We start from the raw sequence: 26,800 nt of genomic DNA on the forward strand, positions 1-26,800 counted from the left end.
TCCTTCCTTGCCACTGGTTTAGTCTACATAGCTTAGAGCCCACACTTCTAGTAAAGTGGGGAAATACAAAGAACCACCCCCATCATGTATGCATACATGGAGATGAGACATGCTGAGATCATGAAACCCCTTCTCTAGAAAGGTGCGTCGGCTTTGCCATGGGTGCTTGCCTTGCCATACAAGTACCCAGCCATCACGTTGAGCAGGGCTTGCAGGTCCCTTCTGGATGACTCCTGTGAGTAGAGTGGCTTGATGATCTGGCACCAACACCCCTGATTGGAGGATGTTTATCTTCAAAGGCCACTGAGCCTACCAGAAACAAAGCATCTGCTTATCATAGAAAATTTCCCACTATCCCTGAATACACCAACCAGGTTATTCAGGTGAGATTTGGAGAAAGCTTTTGTTAAAGGTCGTGGAGCTGAAAGGCCTCATACATCTAAGCTGAAGGGATTTCGTGATTTATTCTTCAATCATAATCCCACTACTGGAAGTGCAGAGGAGACCTGGATTACCATAGATCACCTTGATGAAGCTAAGCTCATGAATCTTCAAGTTGAACTCAAGTTTTGTCCAACTACAAGTTCTTAGGACAGTCAGATTAGTATGTGAACTTATAAGCAATACAGAAGACTGTCTAAATCATGCCAGCATGTGACTGCAGAAATCTGGGTGTTAAGCTAGAGACCTGTGGCAGGGTGTGTGGGGGGTGTTCTACATTCAAATTACTATCCATAGGCCACCTGGACTGCCCTCCTTTCCTTTCACTTTACACAATTCTACCAGAGTACTCATATTCAGAAGGGCTTATGCATCAAGTTATGTAAGGAAAAGCAATCAACGGTGACTTCTTAGAAATCTCAGGGATCCAGGAAGATTTGTTCAGAAGTGATAAGGGAACCACATAGGAAGAAAGGGCTCACCTCACCCCAGCAGGCCGAGGGAACCTCCCCAGGTCTGCTCAGGCAGACCATAGAGCACAAAGTAACTTCAAGAGCCTTTAGCTGAGCACAGTCCATTTTCAAGGATGATGGAAAGAGCATGGCCCTCCCTTCCTGATGTCCCTCATATCAATAGTCACCTTCCTATTCAGAGAGAATCCCAGGATATAAAGCATTGCATTTAGATATGTCTTGATATAGAGGCATCCCAATGCCCACACACCTGTAAACATTCATAAAGTGATCTTAAACATTCGTAAAATGATCATAGTCCTCAACAGGATGATGGGGATAAGTTTGTCTTCATTCCAGAGGCACACCCTATAACACAGTCTCCTACCTTGAGCCCCTCACATAGCAGAAGACAACTCTGACATTGGCCAGGCAAGAAGTACAGGTTCACGCCACAGCCATCTCAAACAGCAAATGGTTTTCATATCCCAGAAGGACCCCACTTCCACAAGGAATACCTACACCCTAATGGAGCATTTCCAGGAAGCTCAGACTGTGGCTGGTGGACTCACAGCCAGAGTGCCACCAGAACTCTTTCTCATTGTGCAGCATACAACTATGGCTGAATTCTAGAGATTATCTTTTTAAATAAAGATATCAGATTATCTTTTTAAATAAAGATATCAGATTATCTTTTTAAATAAAGATATGAAAGAGCCCAACAGAAGCCTTAGTGCATTCAAGGTCACAAGTCCCTATTGGACATGAAGCAAACTTAAAACCAAAGTTGTCTTAATCACAAGTCCTGCAGACTATGAACAACACAGAAGAAAACAAGGTATTCAGTAGGGAGAATAGACTCAAGGCTGCTGTGAAGAACACTCTTCCTGGAGTTATCATCATGGAAAATCCACATGTGAATTTACCTTTGAAGATGACTTTCAGAGCTTACATTAGACACAAGCTTTAGGTCAGAAACACATAGAAGAGACTTTATAAGAAATGCAGAGGGCTGGGAAGGTGGCTCAGTGGTACAGCTCTTGCCTTGCATGCCTGAGGCCCTCGGTTCAATTCCTCAGCACCACATAAGCAAAAAAAGCCAGAAGTGGCGCTGTGGCTCAAGTGGTAGAGCACTAGCCTTGAGCTGAAGAGCTGGGGTCCAGCGCCCAGGCCCAGAGTTCAGGCGCCACAACCGGACACCCCCCCAAAAAAAACTGCAGAGAAACTTCCACTTATTCTCCATGCTTTCAGAGACATGGAGAACCTCAGAATACAAAGCAAAGTCTACAGATATCTTAGTTCTGATCAAAGTCAGGAGAGCATTCCCACTATAAATTCAACAAACACTGAAAATAGTATGGAAGGACTTCCAGGAGAAGTGGCCACATTTCAAAGTACATGGTCAGAAAGACAGCGGTGTTCTTCAACAATGTGTACCAAGTAAGGACAATACTGGACACAAAGCACTAGAACAGGCTCTTAAGAGCACTGTCAGGACCCACCTCAAAATAACTCAAGCAGGACTGGTTCCCTGCCTTCTGGGACAGATACCTGCCCAGGATAGAGGCTGATGTTGCTATCACTTTAATACCCAAAGATTTTGCCATTAGTCTACCATATGCCAGTACTCATTATTCCTCAGTGTAAGAGAAATGGAGCTGTTATCATGGAACTGTGATGATTATTCCATGAAAGTTAACAGATATTCCTTCTAAACAAACATTTCACATGCAACATTTTTGCTGATAGTATGCTTTTAAGCATACGACACACAAAAAACAAAACGTGAGAAGTTGCTAACACAGAATAGTCAACTCAGTGCCTACAGTCAGGGCCCTTGAGGCTATGGTTTGCCTTTAAATAACGGGGCTCACCCACCTATCAACTTAAACTAGACAATCAACGATGAGTTCCTCTCCTTCCCCATTCAAGACCATGTAAGGCTGTAGCTTGGACCACATATCAGTCTCGTCTCCATCTGGTGAGCAACCAGCCACTCACACCAGAGCACTCCAGCATCGCAGTGGTCCTCCTGTCTCCAGTCTTATTTCCTCCATCCCACTTGATTTGCAGTAGCAACTCTGACCATCTAAATCTACCTGCATCATGTTTGAAGTCCCAAGTGCCTTTCTCAATGCCATGAGAGGCCCCCTTCAGCTCTCCTTCAGCCACACCCAGCCCCAATCCTATTTCTACCCAAGCATTCCTTCAGGCAAGCTTCATTTTTTGCAGAACTCAGTACTTCCTTCTTCACTACACCGTAAAGGTAAGATCTGAATGAGGAATCATTATCCAAGAAAACCAAGGAATACTCCCCATGGTTCCATAGCAGCTCCACCCACCACACACACCCTGAATTCAAGAAACACGCTCCCACTACAGCTGTCTTATCAAGAATATGCTATACTGTGACAGTATTTTAAGTTGAATAATGTGCCAAATTCATTTCACCAAGGGTACTAGACACCTGGCACCAAGCTTCAGAATCTTCCACATTGGCTCCTGACCTTTCCGTGGATAACAGACCCCACACACGTTTTTGTGTCAACAGTATCAGCTCTGCTAGATTCCAGCATTCCTGGTGTCCAAGGTTTGGATAATCTAAGACTGCTCTAAATGGCACCTGGATTCCACCATTCAGGAATTAAGAATCCTCTTCCTGCAACACCCAATGTCACTGAAACTCCTGCACCATCTACCTGTCAGGTGGATGCTAGGCGTACGACTGCCTTGACCTAGGTGGCCTCCAAACCTTCTGGGCAAGTGGAGGCTCTGCCCTCACCATCCCACCTGTGGTAACTCTACCGCCACCTCCTTTCTCCCCCAGGAGGCCATTCAACTCCAGAACATGACTAAGACTGTCTCTACCAAAGGTAATCAGGATCCAATGGACATGTCTACATTGCCGAAGCTGAGATCCTTGCTTTCAACAAACTCAAATTCGTAAAGGTTTTGTCTTCAACTCTGGTCATGGGCCCTAAGCTTCTGTGCTCCAAGCTCGTCCTCTACCACTTGAGCCCAGCTCACTTCTGCCTTCTCTGGTAGTGCACTGGAGATGAGAGTCTCTCAGACTTTCCTGCCCCAATGTCTCAGATGTCAGCCCTTGAGCAGAGAGGGTTAAAGGCGGGGCCAGCCTGAGGCTTCTGCCAGGGCCTGCCCTCCCGGAAGGGGAAGCGGAAGTGGGGGGGGCACGGGCTCTTCCAGTCCTGTCTATAAAGGAGAGCTGCACAGCCCAGGCTTCATTTCCTGGTCCAGGCTGCTGAGGGGGAAGGATGCCAGGACCATGACTCCTATGGCAACTGTGGTCAAGAGTGCGGTGGTGGTGGTGGTACTCTCATCTCCATGTCCCGACCGAGACACGATTTCTCAACTCCTTCCGGAGATGGATGGAGGGGAGTCACCCACAGACAAAAGTGGGGAGACTGGCGAGTCAGAGGAGACAATCGCTGCTCCCAGAGACCCAGGGGCTGCGGACACCGAAGGAGCACCTGAAGAAACAGAGGGCGACAGAGACGCGGACCCGAAAGTGGCCGCAGCGGAGGAAGGCGAGAGTCGGGATGCCTCAGATTTGACAGCAACTGAAAGGGAAGACACATCCCTACCTACTCCTGCTGCCAAAAAGCTGAAGATAGATACCAGAGAAAAGAAAGAGAGGAAGAAAAAAGTGGATGAAGAGGAGATTCAAAAGATGCAAATCCTAGTTTCTTCATTTTCTGAGGAGCAGCTGAGCCGCTATGAAATCAGTGCACTGAGTCACAGAGATACTACGAACTCAAAGAGATGGATGTCCTTGAGTTTGGGTTCAGTAGCAGAGAGTATGTCTTGCTCCATGAGTCATCCGATACTTCTGAACTAGACAGGAAAGAGGATGAGGAGAAAGAGGAAGCAGTGTCCAGCACCTAGCAAACTAATATCCCATTTTCTTCTTGAAAGACTTGGGATTGACTTCAAAGGGTACCCCAGGACTCATTATACACCTCTTATTGCCATGTCTTTCCTCTGTTGACTACCTTTTGGTAATGCTTAGGTTTTGTTGATTTGTTCGGTGGCATCCAATTTGCCAGTGGTCTTTGTTTTTAGAACATTCCTGCTGATTTCAGTACATCAGAACTATTGTGGCTTCAGTTGGTACCTGGAGAACTGCTGCTTACAGGGAGATAAAAGCTGGGTGAGAGAAGGGGTGACATTTTCCAAAAAGAAATGTACTCTTTACTTATGTAACTGTAACCATTCTATACATCACCTTTACAAAATTAAACTAAAAACAAATAAAACGCATAGAAACGAAATCCTGGTTTGAGGGAAAAATTGTTGCTTCTATTTTTTACAGGTTTTATAGTTTTTGTGGTTATCAGCAAAACAGTTTCCAATATATACCAAAACTTTAGACCTGGTTGAGCTCTTGAATCATAAAATTTTGCACTTTTTGAGATTGGTGCCATCTTGGCATCTTGGTGTGAAAACTCTTAGAGGTAAAACTCCACCCCCAGTAATAGGCTCATCTGAATTCCTAGAGGCAGGGGCAGGAACTTGGACAATAAGTTACCAAACCTGCTAGCTCTGTACCAGGAACTTGAGAATTCTCAAGCTCCTCCCAGGTGAACCTGTCACCTGACCATGACCCTATTTACGCCCTGACCAACTCAGCTTGCCATTGAGTCATGCCTTGTTTCCTTACTGTGCTCAGGTCACCATGGTGTCCTTTTTCAACTCTCCATTAGAATTGATCTAGTTTGTTGAGATTGTTTTTCTGCTCTTCTGCTCTTTACAACCCTCTTGGCTCAGTTTCCTAGCAGTATTAAGTGCATTCAAGGCTGCAAGGTTTTTGGGGACATATATCTGCTTGCATTCACCAGCTTTCTAATAAACTTCCAACTGGACCTCTCAAAATGGGCTTCTATCTTGTGATTGAATTCCTGTATAACACTCTTGTTGTGCCCCGATAGGAGGGTACCTAAAGACAGGTGCCCCAAGAATGGAAAAGCTTTTATGGCAAATCCTGTCAACTATCTGAAAAAAAAAAAAAATCAACTGTTTTACAAGTCTTCTCCCTTCAAAGGTGCTCAAACATTGGGGGCTGGGGTTGGTTTACAGGAAAGGGCACAGCAGAAAGGCACACCCAGCCTATTCTGCTAGCAAGGAGTAAAATATGCCCTCAATTTAGTGTGTTCCAGTCTTCAATGAGACTAACTAGAAATTGCAGGCTAAGAGAAGGTCTTGCGAACTGAACTTCTCAGTGTTTACTAGCTTCCAGGGGGTTTTAATTTCACTTGATAGGAGCATCACAACTTGTGTAGAAAGAATGATTTAGGTCCAACAGCCAACATTGTACTGGGCCACCTTTAGTCCTTGTGACAGCTATATTGGCTTTTTGTCTTAACACTTTTTGTGACTAGGGAAGATTTTTAAATGCATAGTAGGCTTAGCAGATCTTTAGCCTCCATCAGTCTTAAAAGGCTGGAAATTAAGGTGTAAATTTGCCTGCCTCCCTGAAGACATCTGAATCTTGCACAAGGTTTCTGGTTCAAGTCTTGACTCGACGTTCTTTTAAGAGTCTTAACAGCTTTGTGAGATCTATAAGCCCATCTAGGGGATCAGCTCACTCTACTTACTTCTCAGGAGGAAAAAAGCATTCAGCTACTTGGCCTCCCTCTCCATGGAAACACTGCCAATCTCTATGTGCTCTGTGCTTTGGAGCTAGAGTTCTGTCCTCCAAAGTCTGCATCTCTGAATATAAAAGCAAAAGAGGAAAAAAACTTTTGAAGCAGCCCTAGTGACTATGGAGCCTGAGGCCAGGTGTTCTATGGAGAGAGGTGCTGGCAGAGGCCAAGGGATTCTTAGATGCTCCAGGATCCTTTCTTTACAACCTCAGAAATCTCTTCCTCAGGAATAAGGAATGGATCTAGTTCTACAAAACAGACGTAAGCCTAAACACATGAGGTATGGAGTAGAGGCTCTCCAAGCATCAGGGCTAGGCAAGGGAGCCAACCGATAATCAGAACAATGAGCAAAGACCACAGATCCATACAAGCAGACTGTGGAGGCAGAGCTCCCATATACTGGAGACTCTATCATCAGTAATGGACTCTAACATGACTATTAGACCAGAGCCTGCTGCAACACAGGATGCAGTGAGACCCAAGAGTCAAGACTCCACACCATGGACAGATCCAGGGCAGACACCAATGTGTCCATGGCTGAGCAGATCACACCAGCCACGCAACAGTAGGCCAGCAAGAGCAGCATGTCTTTGGCTTAAATTGTGGAAGGGAAGATGAAACAAGCTTTTCAATTGGAGAGCTTCTTAGACCATCCTTGAGTTTGGTCAGGAAAACACCTTCTGGCTTCCACCACTCACTGGAAGGGAATTGCCCTTTTAGGATACACCTAAGGCTTGTAAATTCTGACCACTACTGGGTTAAGGACAGCAGCTTGGACTATGAAGGTGGAAGACCGAAGTTCAAATCCTGTTGTACCTAATAGCTCTTGGACTAACCGAAGCTGCTAAAATGAGGACCACGAACACACAGCCAATTCCTAACCATAAAAGTACTCAAATGGTCTGAGGGCCAAAGACTAACCTCCTCTGGGGTGAAGCCTAAATATCAGCAGAGAAGGACAAAAGCAGGACTCTAGTACCTGGCTTTGGGCCATTACCATTGCAGAGCCTCACACAGGAGGAGAAGACAGGAAAAGCTGTTGCAACCTCCCACTCATGGGATCCCAACATGTAAAAGGACTAGAGACAGGAATAACAAACACCCCTAGAGTGACAGAAGAGGTTTTGACTGATGCAGTCTAGAACACAGGCTTAGGTCTCAGTCTATCAAATAAGGTTTGTCAGCTCCAATCAGTTTGCTCTCTGCTAAGTTTACACTGTTCATCTTCAGATGATACTTAGCTGCCTAAGAAGTGACAACTAAAAGATAAGTAACTTCAATAGGCTGTGCTTCAACTGTGTGACAGACTTGTATTGCCAGCAGTATGTTCTTAGATGTTTACTACAGTAAAGGCACTCACACTGAAAAGCAGCTTATGTGGGAGGCTCCTTAGCCCTCAGAGAATTAGAAGGTGGTACAGCACCCTTTGCCGGTGTTAGAGATTCACCTGTTTTCCTAAGCCAGTTCCCCAATGGGCTGCTCAACTGAAAAGATTGTTTACAGAGAAGCCCCAGGAGGGATTCAGTAACCACTTCTGTCAGGCCTACAGAACATTTCCAAAAAATAGATGGAGAACATGTTAAAACACAGACAGTTTCTCTTCTGCAGAATCTAGACTCTGAGAGGACATGAACATAAATGGACTCAGGGTCACTAGCAGGAGATAAGAGAAAATACAAGGTGAAGGGCAAGAACATGATGTGCATTAAATGGAAAAAAGGTCATAAACTGACTCAGGTTAGTAGTGGGGATTAGAAATATAATCCAGGTTTTTTAGATGTTAAAGGTATGTATAGAAGTACTGTAGTGAAATCCCTCCCTTTGGATACTATACACTTATTTTTCCAAAAAGTCACCTTATTCTTGCCTCCAAAGAATTTAGAATTCAGAGGCTAACACTTCTTGGTAGGTTTATATAGGTAAGATTTTCTAACCAATCCTTCAATGTAGACATGCAGGAAGCTAAATAAGAGAACCCAGTTCTTCCGGAGGGCATTTTAAAATACCAGGCCCCAGATTCACAGGTGAGTACCTTAAAACTAATTTTGCCCCAGGTGAGTAACTCCATACCCTACGCTTTGTCCCAGCTTAAATTAATTCTCCGTCCAATTTGGGCTAAAGTGAGAACTACTAAGCAGATCTTCAAAACAAAAGCCCTTGCATGTTACTCTGGTGAGTGTAAGATGTGAAATCAAACAGAACAAAATTTAAAATGGGGTCAAATATTAAAAACCCAAACCCCTCTGTAGAAAACACCAGGTCAAATGACCAGTTGTCAGCCTAAGCCTTTTCCATCCTGTCAAAGAGCAAAAAAAATCTCTCCCTTACCCAAGTTTACCACAAACTTTGCTCAAGGCCACTGACAATCTTGAGGCTTACCACTAGCTATATTGAGTTGCTTATAAAAATCATTTCTGTAAAATAGACTATCCCTATCTAAGCTTATATTTTGACTTTTGTAATCATGCATTAATAGTATCAGTCATGCTGATCCGCCCATGGCTATGTTGTGCTTCCGTATGTCTGCTTACTTGCCTTGATAACCCCCACCCAGGCTAGTTTTTCCTTTAAAGACCCTTATGGGCAAAGACCTCACTGCATCCCACTATCCAAATAGTGGGGTGTAGTCACTGTGTGGCTAATAAAGACTTCTTGCCCTGTTTGAGTGTTGGCATGTATCTGGGAAATCAATACTACAGACACTTCCCACCACAGAACAGACATCCTCTACAAGAGACAGAGGCTGTGGAGAGGCTGCCCAGACCATCTACAGATGGAGTCCCTGAATGATTTACACCTGACCTCATTTACAAGGAATAAGGGTGGACTGTGAAGGAGAGGGGTACTGAACTTCTGACAGCTGTGAGAAGACAAAGACAAGTTTCCCCACTACCCTGGCATTCCTTCTAGAAGAAACAGTCAACACAGCAAGCCTGGAGCTCCCAAGGAACAGCACCTGTACCTTGCTCCCTGTTGCTCTTGCTAGAACCTGGCATAGGGTCCTACATGGGGGAGGGCTCAGTAGAGAGGAAAGGAAAAACTAATCTCAGAAAAACTAAGTTCAGAATCATCCATTTCTCCTTTCTGTTCCTCCCTAAAGCCTCCAAGACCACAGATCTATCACACAACTCATCTATTCTGTTGGCAAAGATGAAAAACAGGGTCAGGACAAGTTAGGTTGCTGCAGAGCCATACACATCAACTACTCATTCTCATTACCTGAAAAAGCACTTAGGATACATTTGAAACCTATTTCCCTCTTCTATCTGTAAGCTTCTATCTCCTTAATACACCTGAAGCCAAGTTTATCACCTAATTCAGGTAACTAGACCCAGCATACCCAAAGCTAGCCTGGAAGGTCCTCAAATCTTTGTTCCAGAATTGCTTTCAGTTTTTTAAACACTTGGGAATCTAAAGCAAATCTAGGGGATATATTGCCAATTGCCTCACAAGAATTCAAATCAGCAGCTTCAAATGTCTAGAGCACTCTGTGCTAAGTATTGGAATACATGCTGTCTTTGCTTTGGAGTCAAGGCATGAGAAAATGGTCCTGTAGTGCTAACAGACATGATACCAGTAGTTTGAAAAGGGATTAGCTTTAAGCTGGAATGTCAACAGGCTGGACAGAAAAAGTATAGAACACAACCAAGCAGAAGTTAAGCATTGGAAGTCTTTATGGCTAGAAAGTAGTTCTGTAACATAGCTGGTGAAGCTTAGGTTCAGGCCACTGACTAAAGTGAGGGCCAGGGTAGATGCAGTGAAAATGGTCAGGACTCAAGCTCAAGTGAGGTGAAGCTGGGATCCCAGCAATGACTGAGCTCAAGGTAGGCATGGAATTTGGGCTTTCACTGCGACTCGATTTGGCAATGATGAATATCAGGGCAGTATGGGGTAGGAGGTAAGAGCATGAGAACATGGGGCACTGTGAAAGGGGACATGTCAACGAAGTCAGCAGTAAGGGAGGAAAGAGACTATGGTTTCAGTTGCCTGTGCTTTTGGCATCTGGTTACAAAAAAATATGTCAGGGGAGTAATCTTGAGGTCTGACTAAAGGTTTACATGGGACTACAGAAGGCAAGGGTAGGCTGGCTACAGCTGGCTCCAGTTAGTGTTGAGCTCCACAGGTGGGACAAGTCAACTGAGTTCACCCCTCAGGACAGAACCACAGAATAGGTTGGCAGGCCTCCTATTTACTCCCTGGAAATATTTTGCCCTATTTCTTGTCTTTAGATATTTTTCTTTAGGTATGTGTTTTTATCTCACTGCTAACAGCTGTCCACCACCACCCCCACCACACACACAGCATCTTAACTTTTTACTTAGAAAGTTGAGAGGATAGTCATAGAACCCAGCATCCTGCCAGAGATCTAGAAATGTTTGGGCTAAGTCTGTTTTGCCAGGTCGATTTCTGATGATACCAATTAAGCAACAAAATTCATAGAGGCCCTGAAGGCAGCCAAAAGGAGAAGGGAGAGGCACAGAGTGCAGGCAAGTTTGACCTAACACCTGAGGCCTACCACATAGCACCTAAGGATGTTTTAAGAACTCGTTGTTCTTTATTAAAAAAAATCTACAAAAGACCCCCAGGGCTGCCACTTGAAGACTAAGAAAGGTAGGGGAAGGCAGGCCAGGTAGCCTACAGGAACTAGTGAGCAACAACCCAGGTGAGCCACGGGAGAGGCCGAGGGAAGGCTTGCTTCTGCAGACTTTTTAACAGTCCAGGGAGGAAGACAAGGAACATTGAACACTCTTCATACAGTTTTAAAAGTAGAATCAACAGACTATTCCGGGCAGGGTAGTGGGGGGAAAAAGCCAAAGGCTACCCCCAAACCCCCCTTTCCCCCCCACCCTTCCCCTTTCCTCCCCAACCTCCCCCCTTTCCTCCCCAGGTTTTCTAGCTTGTTTCAAGTAGCTTTTCAGGTAGCCTGCCACAGGTGTCTCACAGCTCTTCATTTTCCCTCCTTGCCCCCCCATGGTCCTGAACCCTTCCAGCTTCGTTAGACATTCCCCCCCCCCACGCCACCCCCCAATTTTCTTAGCACCTACATTGCTTTTGCTTCTTGGTTACTTTTCCCCAGAAAAAGTTTTGAGGAAGACAGAAGACCTTGCCCTCAGCAAACCCTATTTCTAAAAGACTTTAGTTTGAAAGGAAGGAAAGCTGGGGGGGCGTACTTGTTTGGCTTCGGGGTCGTCCACGGGGTGGAAAGCCTGCGTCCCCCTGGAAGGCTCGAGGAGAGCCGGCCGCGGGAACCCCGGCGGGAAGGAGGCCCACGGAGGGGGGGTGCTCCTGTAGCATCAGAGCCTCCCGCTCCCCCAGAGCATCAGCGGGAAAACCGACAATGCCAGCACAGAGACCGAGCAGGGCGAACGCGACCCGGGAGGCGCCGCCGGACTCTGGGAGCTCTGCTTGCCTTTTGACAGTCCGCGGCGCCGCGTCACTTCCGGGGCGGGCCCGCGGGCGGGGGCGGGGTCAGGCTCGCGGGGCCGCAGCTGCGGAGCCCAGCGATTGCAGCTGCGGAGCCCAGCGATTGACTATATATGTCAAAGCTGGGGGGTGAGCTGCGCCAGGATGGCGCTTCCGGGTTTTGGGCATCTGCAGCTGCAGCGCTCAGGGCAGGTGTGAGCCGGCCTCACAGCCCGGCTTCGGACCGCCCCCTCCGCGCCCCTTATGAATGTAATGTGTGTGGAAATTCTTTCACCTCAAAGGCAAACCTTACTGTCCACCAGAGAGCACACAGGAGTGAAAGTTCAAAAATGTAACCAGTGCGGAATGTCTTTCACTCAGAACATACACCTTTTTGTCCATCAGAAAACACACCAGAGGGAAATCTTATGTATGTAGCAGGAAATGGAAATTCTTTCAGCTGGAAGACACACCTTAGCATCCATCACAGAACACACAGGAGAGAAACCTTATGAATGTAACAAATGTGGAAAGACATGGAGCTCACAGCTGAACACACATAAGTTGATTCACACAAATGCAATAACTTAGGAAAGTCCAAATGGGGAAGTCTTTCATCTTTAAGAAAATTGAGATTGCAACACAGAATCCACACAAGATAGAAACCTTAAGATATAGCAGATTTGGAGTCCTTCAACCGGAAGACACAGCATCAGAGAACAGACACAGGCAAGAAAATACTAATGTAACAAATGAGGAAAGTCCTTCTTTACCAAATATTCATGGATCCAAGTTCATAGGACACACAGGGGAGAAATCTTTAAAATATTACAAATGTGGAAAGCTTTTGATCTGAAAGATCAAAAAAGCTAGCGGGGAGCCAAAAAGACTACAAGAATTTAGCTTCAATTAACCACCAAAAAGCTGAGTGGGAGGCATGGCTCAGGGACTAGAGAGACAGCTATGAGAGAGGAAACTGAAGAAGCACAAACCTGAGTTCTAGCTCAGGTACTGGCAAAAAAAAGAGACAGGCATTAGCCAATTATGTAAAAATCCGATCTCTAGTCCCCCCACTGTCTGCTCTGAATCCATCTTTGCATTGTTCCCAGATCCAGCTCACTGCAGCTTCCTGCAATCCTCAGATCTCAGCCTCCTAAGTAGATAAGATTACAGGTGTGAGCCATGGATGCCCAGCTTCCTTGAGACTCTTATTCCAAGTAAGCACCAGAAAACCAGAAGTGGCACTGTGGCTCAAGTAGTAGAGTGCTTGCCTTGAGGTGAAGAATTCAGCTACAGCAACCAGGCCCAGAGTTCAAGCCCCACAACCAAAAAAAAAATATGGAATGGAGTCCTAAAAATATACATATGCATTCCTGTGTGTGTGTGTGTGTGTGTGTGTGTGTGTGTGTATAATCACATCCTTAACGCAAAATTATAATATCCAATATATCTCAGGATGCGAAGGGGAGTAATAGAAGGAACAGGAATGACAGATATACTGATATACACTGATATACAGGATTATAACACTGATATACAGGATTCTAAAGTATGAAGACTGCATACAGGAACTCACTGAAATTATTTGAATAATAGAAGTGGGGAAGGAGGGTGTGAACAAGTGAAGAGATGACCACAGAATGAGTTAATCTGATTAAAGTAAATACATGTATTTTGAAATAGCTAAATGAAACTAATTTGCACACCTAATATAAATAAAAAAATAATAGCACAGTTCAAAAAGAAATGTACACTGCATGACTATGTAATTATGACTACTCTGAACATCACATTTACAAAAAAAAAATTAGAAAGCAAAACAAAGCCAGGCAGTGGTGGCTCACGCCTGTAATCATAACTACTCAGGAGGCTGAGACCTGAAGATCCCACTTCAAAGCCAGCCTGGGCAGGAAAGTCCATGAAACACAGCAAAGAAAGGTGACTGTGATGGCCTTCTTGGCCCGTGTGAGGCAAAAAGGCTGCAAGATTAATTCAAATGGGCTAGAGGAATCTTTTGAGGTTGTGGATGATCTCTACCCATGGTTCCCCAAAGAGGGAACAGTGGATTTGGCTATATGGCAAAAGGTAGATCAAGAATTTTAAAAATCATATAAAAATCAGAGGAAAACATGCTATCCCTCCTCAGACATTTTCTGTTTGCAATATAATTGGAGAGAGTCTTGGTCCCAATCACCAGATTGAAATTATTTCTATAAAATCCTTGTCTGAGGGGAAGAATAAAGAGACCCTCCTTTGTACATCAGATGTGGAGAGAGAGGATTGTCAGCCCTACTGTGGGAGTGTTAGAAACATTAGAAATCTGGTTCAGATTTTTGACACTCTCTGTAAAGGAGACAAAGAGCCAGGTGCCAGTGGCTCACACCTGTAATCCTAGCTACTCAGGAGGCTGAGATCTGAGGATCATGGTTCAAAGCCAGCCTGGGCAGGAAAATCCGTGAGACTCTTATCTCCAATAAACTACTAGAAAACCAGAAGTGGTGCTTTGGCTCAAGTGGTAGAGTGCTCACCTTGAGCTGAAGAGCACAGAGACAGTGCCCAAACCCAGAGTTCAAGCCCCACAACCTAGAAAAAAAGACAAAAATCCTCCAAGGCCACAACCACTCCTATGCCTATCCCTGTGAGAGCTACTTTCCCTATGATAAAGGGGAAGGCAATTACCACCTGATCTTAATTCAGACTCCTATGTCCGCAGTACAATCATCTATACTGACTGCTTAAGATGTGGTGGGAGGATACTGGGGATTTCCAACATTTTCCTGTTTTACAAGATGGAGACAAACAACAGAGGCTGTATTTGGGGGGAGAACTCCAGTTGCCATTCCTAAAGGGGTCGGGGACCTTTGCTACCTGGGACAGGTGTTGAGCAAGTCTAGCTGGACTATAAAAGGACTGAGTGTTTACCCTGGTGTATTGATAATGATTATATCAGAGAGATTAAAATTATGCATGGCTTAAAAAAAAAGAACCTTGCTTGTTCCTGCTCATACTTCCATTGCTCAATTGATTTTGCTTTCTTTAGTTTCTCCTTCTAATAAGTCTCTTCAACCTAACAGGGAAGATAGAGGCTTTGGCTCCACAGATAAGGCCTTTCACTTCAAAAATTGGACAAGAGCAACTTAAGTTAGAACTCTACATAGGAGGGAAGCTTTTTACAGGCCTAATTGGCACTGGAGCTAATGTTTCTGTTATATCTGGCCTACAATGGCCTCCCTCCTGGCCAAAAGAACATAGCCTCGCCCTGCTGCAGAGTACAGGCATGTCCAAAGTTACTCAAAAAGGTTCTGCCATGCTGTGGTGGCTGACCAAGGAAGGTCATCTGAGTGTCTTTCAACCCTTTGTTTTGCCTGATCTTCCAGTAAATCTGTGGGGCCAGAACGAGTTGTCTCTGATGGGTGCTTCCATCAACAGTCCCAGCTTAATCAAGGGTATGATAAAATGTTCCACGAGGAAAAGGAAGGTTCATACCTTACCAGCCTGTTGCAAACCCAGACAGACAGGGCTTAGGTTTTCCACAGGGCCACACTGATAATGGCAGCTCTACATACAAAACCTATACGTTGAAAGACCTCAACACCTCTATGGGTCATTATTTACAAGTGGCACTGTGGCTCAAGTGATAGAGCACTAGCCTTGAGCTGAAGAGCTGAGGGACAGTGCCAAGGCCCAGTGTTCAAATCCCATGACTGACAAAAAATAAAATAAAATAAACAATTTTTGGTCTGGGAAGGTGGCTCAGTGGTAGAGTGCTTGCCTTGCATGCATGAGGCCCTGAGTTCAATTCCTCAGCACCACATAAGCAGAAAAAGCCCAAAGTGGTACTATGGCTCAAGTGGTAGAGTGCTTGCCTTGAGCTGAAGAGTTGAGGGACAGTGCCCAGGCCCAGAGTTCAAGCCCCATGACCGACAAAAAAAAATTATTTACATACAGAGTGTTCATGCTTGCAGCATCAGGTTTTAATTTTTAAAAATTAAACCAGGAAACTTTTCTATGGAGATATTTAGGATGATCTATTCAGACATCAAAACTGTGATTTAAGAAATATGCATTTCCAATTGGATGTATTGTTGATAAACAACTTTTGCAAGAATGTCAAGCAAAACCAAGCAAACCCTGAAGAAACTCAGAGGAAATTCCAAAATGATAAAAAAAAAAAGTCTCCTTGTGCTTGGTGCTGGAGGCTCATGCCTGTAATCCTAGCTACTGAGGAGGCTGAGATCTGAGGATCACAGTTCAGAGCCAGCCCTGGCAGAAAAGTCTGTGAGACTCTTATCTCCAATTAACCATTAGAAAACCAGAAGTGGTGCTGTGCCTCAAGTGGTAGAGTGCTCACCTTGAGCTGAAGAGCACAGGGATAGCGTCCAAGCCCAGAGTTCAAGCTCCAGGACCAAAAATATAAAAAGTCTCCCTGAAATTTTATGAATTCCTACATATGGATTTAAACAGAAAATGTTCATATATTTCCATAAAGCTGGGCAGTTATAACTTAAATGACAAAATTCTCCTTCCTGCTCTTCTTTCCCACATAACTGTTATAACTAGATTGTTTTGTTCTATTTCCCAGAAAAGTAATTATAACTAGCATGCGCAAGCATTGGTATATTCTCTTCTTTGTATGTGAATTAAAATGCCAAAAATATGATTTAAAGAAAGGGCTGGGAAGGTGGCTCAGTGGTAGAGCACTTGCCTATCATGCATGAGGCCCTGAGTTCGATTCCTCAGCACCACAAAAGTAGAAAAAAAACCCAGAAGTGGCGCTGTGGCTCAAGTGGTAGAGTGCTATCCTTGGACTGAAGAGCAGAGGGACAGCACCCAGGCCCAGAGTTCAGGCCTCATGATCAGACCCCCAAAAATAAAAAAATAAAAAAGAACAAAAACAATGTGATTTAAGGTTCATGCCTGTAATCCTAGCTACTCAGGAGGCTGAGTTCTGAGGATTGTGGTTCAAAGCCAGCCTGGGCAGGAAAATCTGTGAGACTCTTATCTCCAATAAACCACAGAACATTGGAAGTGGTGCTGTGGCTCAAGTGGTGGAGTGCTTGCCATAAGCTGAAGAGCTCAAAGACAGCACCCAGGCACAGAGTTCAAGCCCCACAACTGACAAAAACAAAACAAAGCAGTGTGATTTAGTGCTACTGAAAATATACAAGTTTGATAAAATTACAACTCTCAATTCATTCATCTATTCAACTATAAAAGAGGGGGGGCAAATAGTGTCTCAATCCTTTAATTCCAGCTGCTCAGGAGATTGAGATCTGAACATTACAGTTGAAAGCTAGAGCTGACAGGGAATTCTGTGAGACTCTTTACCAAAAAGCTAAAAGTGGAGCTATGGATCAATTTATAGAGTGCCTGATTTCAGAAAATAAGTTGAGGAAAGCAGCTGTACCCCAGGTTCAAACCCCAAAGCTAGCAAAAATTAATTAATTAAATTTATAGAGAAATAAAATATTATGAACTGTCATCTAAATAGCACTGTATATATAAGTATGTAAATATGACATTTCTATAAGCATATTTATTATTAATTTTTCCATTCAATTGATAATCATTTATTTTCATTATATATTCCATTAGGTTATATTATATTTATATTTTATTATAATATGTATTTATATATTATATAGTATAGTATAAATTTATATTATAAATACATTATATATATTACATATACTAATCATATAATATACACAAGTATATAAGTAATGTTATACCAAATATTTAATTACATATATTTGAAATATATATGGTAAAACAATATATATGTATATATTAGAATCTGTCATCTAAATACAAGCAAATGTTCATTCCTGCCCTCTAAAGCAGATTTGTGTATCATATTGAACTAATGATTTATATATTGACATATATAAAAATGTAAGCCATCAGGCCAAGGAGTGAATAAAGGCACTTTTTGTTACAGAATAGATTGCATATAATACTAGGTACATACTAGGTAAATGATAACAGGTTGCTATCATTTACCTAGTATCAGTAAGATAACAAGTTGTTGTCATACTGACAGGAATAACATAAAACACAGAGAATCTCCCTGGTGAGGCTGACACTTGTGTATAGTCCTAGATATTTTGAATGTGGATATCTGAGAATTGATGTGTGAAGCGAGGCTGGCAGAAAGCTCGTAAGACTCTCATCTCCAATAACCAGAAATAATCCAGAAATGGAATTATGGCTCAAAGTAGTAGAATGCCAGCTTTGAGTGCAAAATGACAAAGGAGAGTGCAAGTCCCTTAATGCAAATGCCAGCAATGGCATAAAGAATACAAATCAAAAGCAAAATATAAAACACATGGAAACACCAAAAGACAAAAGTTATCCAAATTTAAATGCGACATTGAGAGATGGATCACACCAAATACAAGAAATGACATTTAGACATTTTCACTCAGTTGAAAAATAAACCAGGATAAGGTGGTATATATACACAATGGAATTTTACTCATCCATTAGAAAGGATGATACTACATCATTTTAAGGAAATGGTAGGACCTGGTAAAAACTAGATTAAGTTAAGCCAAGAGAAACTAAGAATGTTTGTTTTCTCTCACCTGATTTAATCTATAAATATACAATAGACAATTGGGTACACTTGGTGTACATAATTGTAAAGACTGAAATATGATAGATTCATAGTAGAAATTAAATAATTTATTAGAAAAACTAACATAGTCCAATAAAATAAACACCAGGAATTGAGTAATCATGGTTGGAAGTGAGCTCAAGAGCAGAAAGGCAAACTAATGAAGACATAAAGGGTGAAGAAATAGGGGCTGGGAAGGTGGCTCAGTGGTAGACTGCTTGCCTTGCATGCATGAGGCCCTGGGTTCGATTCCTCAGACCACATAAGCAGAAAAAAGAGAAAGTGGCTCTGTGGCTCAAGTGGTAGAGAACGTGCCTTGAGCTAAAGAGCTGAGGGACAGCACCGAGGCCCAGAGTTCAGGCCCACAACTGACAAAAAATGTGAAGAAATAGCTATAAAATCAAATTTGCAATGAAAATTAATGGTTTTAAATATGAATTTAATTTTACATGTATTTATTGTTTATAACTCTAGTCTTTTTGTACCTCTTGCCTTTTCTGCTTTTAGGTTATCTTTCAATCTCTTTGTTGTGTGGACAATGCATGGACCATGTTACTCCCACCTATGCCTCTTGTGCTGAGATTAATGGCATGAGTCACCATGCTTCACTTATTTGTGCAGATTGGGACTTGTAAAGTTTTCTCCAGATTATGTTCAAAGAGTGATATTCTTGATCTCTGATTTCTGACAGTGATCATAGATATGAGCTGACACATAAGGCCATTCAAAGTCCTTTGTCCCACTTGGAAGACATGAAGTTTAATTTCCCAAATGACGTACAAGATAACAAACAGAAAAACAATCCCTTAATTCTGGTAAAGATGAGTTTCTAATGTGAAACAAAATTACTTTCTAAAATATCTGACTAGTGTAATTATACTTTCAATCTTACCCTATATTTTAATATAAAAAACCTATTTTAATATTTATGCCAGTGATTAAACTCAAATTGCAGGCATGCAATTGTGGTTTACACCTGTAATCCTAGTTACTTGGGGGGCAGTGACCCCAGAATCATGGTTCAAAGACAGCCTGGACAGGAAAGTCTGTGTGACTCTTATCTCCAAAATTAATCACAGAATAAACCTGAAGGGTCACTGTGGATCAAGTGTCAAGCCAAAGCAGCCTAGGGACACTAAATAGAACCAGAGTTCAAGACCCAAGACTGGCAAAAAAGAGAATATTATTGCCTTTAATCATTTATTTGGATCATCTATACTGAGGGCAGGCTATTGAAGTTCACATCATTAACTGAAGAGGTAGAATTTGAGAGGATCGTAGTTCAGAATCAGTCTGGGAAGGGAGGTAATACGATTTCCATATTTCCCTAAAGCCAGGCAGGTTGGAATGCATTCGTGATTCCAGCAACTTGGCAGACCTAGGTAAGAATGAACTTAGCCTAGTCTCTGTTTGGCCATCAACAAAACTGATAACATATGGTCAAAGTCATAAATAAAAAAAGATTGTTGATGTGTCATTATTTGTAGACTACCTGTTTATCAAACAAAATATCTAAATTAAGATTAAATTAAAATTAAAAGAGAAAGGAAGAAAGAAAGAAAGAGAGAGAGAAAGAAAATAAGAAAGAATGAAAGAACGAAAGAAACAAAGAAACAAAGAAAGAAAGGAAGGAAGAAAGGAAGGAAGGAATCAAGGAAGGAAGGAAGGAGGGAGGGAGGGAGGATAGGAAGAAAAGAAAGAAGGACAGAAGGAAGGAGGGAAGGAGGGAGAAAGATAGAGTGGTAAAAAGAAATATAAAAAACATATAGTCAGCATGTGTTAGATGTTAATAGTGACACTATACCATGTTAGATATAATTGTCATCATTTATTTCTAGTGGCAGCCTAGCTAAAAACAAGAGCAGATTTCAGCCAAGGATACATACATGTGTTCACCACCCATGAACTGTTACTGCTGCCTCCTCCTGGACCAGAAGACATCTAAATAAACAAAAATAAAATTTAAATACAACAATAGTATACATATACAGAGCTTTGGTAAAACACAAGTCTGGCTTACAGTGTTGGACCAACAGGATTGCATAGCTAGTGTTATTACAGGTATGGTAAAGTGTGTGGGAGTCTATCACCCTGATGATCTTGCAATGATGAAATTGCCTAACCACACAGTTCCCTGGGCATATCACTGCTGAAACAAATATTCAGTCAGAGGTTAACAAAAGTAATATTTACAATGAAACAGACATTTTGACCAAAGATATTTTTACCTGATTCATCATATTTCTTACAGTCTCCAGTTATATATCACACATACAAGTTCCTGATTCCCTTCTGTTTCATTATTGTCTTTCCTTGTTTTTGTTTTGTTTTCAGAAATACACAGGGAATTTCTTATATTTTTGTCTTCTAGCCTTCAGAAAGTCTGCAGTTAAATATTCTTAAGTTCCTTTTGTTAGTGAGAAGCACATTGGGTGGGTTCTCCACCTGTTATAATTATATAACTATGTAATTCTATAATTATCTTTTTATTTCTAACATTTTACCTGTATAATCTCAATTCATTTTTTTTCCAAAGGGCACCTTAGTGGAAGGAGGAAATGGAAAGTTCATTCTGGTACTTAGAGAACTTCTGTTATTAAAAATCTAGTACATTAGTATGGAAAGGAACTCTGAAATTATTCATTAGACAGATGAGTTGAAAGTCAGACTTTTGCACACTAATATTCTTTCGTCAACCAAAATAACTAATATTCTTAAAGTTAATGGTCACAAATGTGCATAAATTTTCTAGAAATAAAATGATCGCTTATGAAACATTACTGATACTTGCAAAGAATGCTTTACAATATAAGATAACACCTTCACACAATATGTATCTGTTTGGTACCATAACCCCAAACTAGACTAAGGCATCTAATAGATATCACACTTGGATATTTCCTTTTTGTAAAACTGTTTTATCCTGTTGAGTAGTATGAATTGTATACCAATTTTAAATCACATTTGGAATAAAACAGTTACTAGGTAACTTTGTGGATGAGGTGGTATGAGGTTTCCAGTGAAACCCTCCCGAGTTCTCCAGGAAGGAGTTTGCATTGCATTCCCCGCGGGAAATGACCGGAAGCTGGGTGAGGGGTCACGCACGCGCACTTACAGACCTGGATGCATGGTGGCCTAGATACCCACAGAGAATGAAGGTGAGGGTCTCAAAGCCTGGCTGCCTTCCCTCCCTGGTATGGCCCCAAGGTGGTCAGTTCCACCGTGGTGGGGTTGGGGGTAGGGTGTGGTGAAGTGGCCCACTTACCTTGAACCAGCCCTAGTCCAGGAGGGCATCAAAGGCATGCACGGCCACACATCCACACTGACTATGACGAAGGAGATCTATGCAGCCAAGGCAAAGAGATCCCTGGGTTTCCTAGAGCAGCGGCAGGCTCAGCACCAGTTGGGGGAGGAAGGCAGCGAAAAAGCCTGGGTCCTGAAACTGTCGGTGGATGCAGTGGAACCAAGCAACCTCAGGCGGAGCCCGGGAGAGGATGCAGGACAGACTCTGAGCTTCCGGCTTCCTTCTTAGGTGGGCTCTGTGGTTGTGGGTCCAGGCTCATCCGGGTCTGCATGCATGTGCGTGCGTGCATGAGTGTCCCACACCAGCATGCATGCTCATGTGCATTGCATGCGCCTACTCTCACCTTGTGTGCATGCCCTCCTTCACACTTCCAGGGTGGGCTTCTTAATCTCCTGAGAGGCTGGAGGCCAGACCTGAGGTGAGACTTTCCCAGTTTGTACTGGAAAACATCCAGTGGAGGATGTAGCATGGCACCCTGCATGGTTGGAGCACTATCTATAAAATAGATTTTGGACTCCGTTTTTTAGTGAGCTTTGTTCTTTATTTTGCCAGTCCTGCAGTTGAACTGAGGGTCTGGGCACTGTCATTGAGCCTTGCTGTGCTCAAGGCCAGTGCTCTACCATTTGAGCCACTTCCAGCTTTTTGCTGTTTATCTGGTACTGAGGAATCAGACCCAGGGTTTCATGCATATACTAGACAAGCACTGTACCACTAAGGGACATTCGCATCCCTTTTGTTAATCCTCCAGCTTCTCAGGAGATTTAGAAGTCCAGCCTGGAAGTGTGAGGGAAGGGTGTGTGTGCATGTGCACAGGGTAAGAATGTGCACATGCAATGCATATAATCATGCACGCTGGTGAGGGACATGCATGCACTGAAGCGCACACATGCACGTCCACCTGGATGAGCCTGCATGGGTATGACCACAGTGGCCACCCAAAAAAGAAGCGGGAATTCGGGAATCTGTCCTGCATTGTCTCCCAGGGTCCAGCCCGAGGCTGCTTGAATCCATTGCATCCACCAGCAGTCTCAGGACCCAGGCCGTGTTCTTTGCTGTCCTCTCCCAACTGGTGCTGAACCTATTGCTGTAATGGGAAACCTAGGGTGTCTTCAGCCTGACTGCTTGCATCTCCATTCTGGTAGTCTGTGTGGGTGTGTGACTGCTGCATGTGTGTGATGCCCTCCCGGCTCGGTCTAATTCAATGTAAGTGGGCCACTTCACACACATGCATGCACCTGTGCTTATGTGGATTTTCTCGCTCACAGGTCATTACACCTCCTTGCTTGCAGCCCCATTGTTCTCTTAGCCAGGCCTACAAACAACATCCTCCCCTGTCAGCGGCTGGGGTGGGGGGTGAAGTGGCCCACTTACCTCCAACCATCCCGAGCCAGGGAGGGCATCACACCATGTGTGGTCACATGTCCACACGGACTAGGAGGATGGAGATCCGCGCAGCCAGGCCGGAGACACCCATGGGTTTCCATCCCAGAGGCAGGTGCAGCGCCAGTTGGGGGAGGATGGCAGCGAATGCGGCCTGGGGCCTGAGACTGTCGGTGGAAGCATTGGAACCCAGCAGCCTCAGGCCTGAGCTGAGAGAAGATGCAGGGCAGACTCCGAGCATCCTGCTTCCTTTTTGGGTGGCGTGTGCTTTCAGGCTCATCTGAGTTCAGGCTCATCCGGGTCTGTGTGTGTATGTGCGCATGCGCGCATATGTGTCCCTCATCAGCGGGTATGCGCATGCACATTGCACGTGCTTACCTCTTACCATTATGCACACGCGGCATGCCCCCCCTCACACTTCTGGGCTGGGCTTCTTAATCTCCTGAGAGGCTGGAGGTTAAGGGCTGCAATGTGGTTTAGTGGTACAGTGCTTTCCTAGCACATGCATGAAATCCTGGGTTCCATTTCTCAGTACCACATAAACAGCAAAAAGCGGGAAGTGGCACTATGGCTCAGGTGGTAGAGTGCTGGCCTTGAGCACAGAGAGGCTCAGGGACAGTGCCCAGTCCATGAGTTCAAGCCCCAGTAGTGGCAAAAAAAGAGAATAAAGCTCACTGGAAAATGGGGTATAAAACTATTTTATAGATAGTGCTCCAACCCAGCAGGGTGCCATGCCAGACCCTCCATTGGCTGCTTTCCAGTAGAAACTGGGAAAGTCTCACTGAAGGTCTGGGTTCCAGTGGTCGTGGGTCCTCCAGCCTCTCCAGAGATTGAGATTAAGAAGCCCAGCTGGGCAGTGTGAAGGAGGGGTGTGCCTCACACACTCACAGAGAGTAGGCACCTGCAATGTGCATAAGCACACACACTGCGTACGCACAAGCATGCAGACCTGGATGAGCCTGGATGTGCACGACCACAGTGGCCACCCAAGAAGGAAGCAGGAGGCTCCGAGTCTACCTGGCATCCTGTCCTGGCTCCTGCCTAAGGCTACTTGGTTCCACTGCCTCCACCGAGAGTCTCAGGACCCAGGCCGTGTTCACTGCCATCCTCCTCCAACTGGTGCTGCACCTGCCACTGCTACAAGAAACCTAGGAATCTCTTTGCCTTGGATGTGTGGATATCCATCCTCATAATCCATGTGGGCATGTGACTGTGCATGCGTGTGATACACTCGGGCTGCAGCTGCTTCCAGGCAAGTGGGCAGTGTGAACCCTGCTAGCAGAGCCATCTCTCTGGATGACCCCTATCCATGGTAAGTGAGACACCCATACTCATACTCCCCTTCCTTCCTCTCTTCATCTTCTTCTCTGTCTCTCTGCAGGAGCCACCTCTGTCCCATGGCCATAGCATTCCCTGTGCCCCTCCCCATGTGTTGGTTTAAGGATGTGTGGACCCACCTATGGGAGTCAACTCTAGATTACCAGGTTCCAAGATAAGTGGGCCACACTTCCCATGCCCCTTCCCAGCCTGACCCTCAACCCCAACCTGGCCCTACCCCTTCTATTGTGGGAAGATATATGGGTGAGGGTATATATGTGTGTGCAGGGGGACATATTAGTTGTAGCAGTTAGCAGGGAAGAAAGGTAAGGGCTCATGGTCCACCCGCCTCCCTCCTGGCTATGGTCTCTGTGATCCCGGGTTCTCGATTTCCCTATATCCACTGGTGGAGCTATGGATATAGCCACCTCCCCGAACAGCTGCAGCCCATGTTGCATGGTGTTGGTTCCTGAGGGCCTCTTCAGCTTCACCACAGGAAGATATCATTTGTGGGTCCAGCTGCAGTAGCCATCCTTGGACAACCCAGATTCAATATAAGGGAGGACTCTTCCTTACCTCCCTTCATTTCCCTTTTCTCCATTCTCTCCTCTGCCACTGTGTGGGAGCCATCTCTAGACAATCCTCTTTCAAGTTCAGTGGGCCCAACCTTATTTTATGGCCCCCTAACCCCAACACACTAGGCCCCACAGCAACCCCACTAGCCCCTACCTCAGCCCCCTCCCCCAACTACCACCCTGCCCATCCCTACCCTACCCTGCAGTTTCCCCACCCCACCCCATGCTGTCCCACCCTCACCCTGTCTTCCCATCCCCCATTCTGTGCTCCCCCTCCCCTCCCCCTCCTCATGTTTCCCCACTCCAGTGATTCCCCCACCTCAACCACGTGCCTCCCCTGCTACCTACACTGACCCTGTCCCCCCACCTCAGGCCATCCCAGCATGTATTGGTGAGGGGAGTTGCATGGGCATGAACCCACATTTCTGATGAAATAGGCCTGGATCCATGGATCACAGTCACTGGAGCTGGGGGTCCCTTGGTTTCCCAGTTATCTTCTGGTGGTTGTAGGATTGGAGCTGTGGGCTTTGGCTCCTCATTTGGTGCTGTATGTGCCAAAGCTACATGGAGCCCAAGGGATCTTCTGGTTCATCATGTAGTCCTTCACCTTCCTGCTCAGTGTGGGCCCAGATGTGGAATCTAAACCGAGATAACACCAATTTGAGGTAAGTGAGTCCCATACTTTCATTTCTGTCTTTTCCATTTTCTCCACTGACTCCCATGAGAGCCATCACAGATCAGCCCTGTTTTGAGTTACGTGGGCCTAGCCCCTCTGTCCAGGCCCCCACATCCTCTGCCAGGCCCCACAACCCATCCCACTGCGCTGATGTGCTATAGTGGATACAAGCAAAGGAAGGCCAAGGATGGAGTCTGCCCCACCTTTTCTCTGGGCTATGACCTGTGGAGCTTAGGGTTTGGGGACTGGCAGTTTAGATGCAGCCACCTTCCCCAACAAACTGAAATAAGGAGAATTTGTCTGAGGGCCTCGTCATATTCGGCTGGTAGAATTCCATCTTCTTGGTCCACATCTTCTCAGGTGTCAGTGCCATCCCAGATGCCCTTGTTTTGAGATAATGGGCCATGTTATCCCTCCTTAGAAATGGATGATGGGCAAGGAGTTGTGTGAATTTGTGTTTACACGTTCACGCGAATGCACATACATGATGCCATATTGGGCTGGAGGTGCACTATAGAAGAGCTAAGAGAAGGCGGGCCTGTTCTTGGAGTCTGCCTCCTCTCCCTGCTCATCTTTTCTCCCAGCTATAACCTATGGAGCTTGGGGTTATGGGCCTGGAACTGGGGATGCTTCTGCCCTCCCCCAACCAATGCTTCTTCTGTTAGAGAGAGGTGCCTGGTGGCCTATTCTTCACCTTGTGAATTACCTTTGTTTGGTCTCTCCATGTAGGGCCAGGGTGACACTGCCATCCCAAATGCCCAAGATTCCAGGTAAATGGGCCTTTTTAACCATTCATGGGAATCAATCACAGATGTGGCATTGTGTGTGTGCAAATACAAGGTTGAGGAAGGCACCTATGTATGGCTGAATTTGCCTCTTCTTGTGCTATTGAGGGCCCAAGGGAATGAAGCCTCAGGATGGAGTCTTTCATGCCTCCCAAGGTATGGTCTGTGTAGCCTGGGATTGTGGGCTT

The 26,800-nt window shown here is 44.6% G+C and overlaps 1 protein-coding gene across 1 annotated transcript; it reads left to right on the forward strand.

Annotated features, from left to right (window-relative positions):
- Positions 1-4,275: 4,275 nt before the first annotated feature.
- LOC122125919 (transcription initiation factor TFIID subunit 11-like) lies at positions 4,276-4,749 on the forward strand. Its single transcript, XM_042700579.1, has one exon. The coding sequence runs from the start codon at positions 4,276-4,278 to the stop codon at positions 4,747-4,749; it is 474 nt and encodes a 157-aa protein (XP_042556513.1).
- Positions 4,750-26,800: the final 22,051 nt, after the last annotated feature.

This window comes from Dipodomys spectabilis, unplaced genomic scaffold (genome assembly GCF_019054845.1).
Source record: "Dipodomys spectabilis isolate Male_0828 unplaced genomic scaffold, ASM1905484v1 ptg000267l, whole genome shotgun sequence".
In the NCBI taxonomy this organism is placed as follows: Eukaryota; Metazoa; Chordata; class Mammalia; order Rodentia; family Heteromyidae; genus Dipodomys; species Dipodomys spectabilis.

Coding starts and splice junctions, on each gene's coding strand:
- LOC122125919 (XM_042700579.1), top strand. CDS start 4,276: ATGGATGGAGGGGAGTCACCCACAGACAAAAGTGGGGAGACTGGCGAG.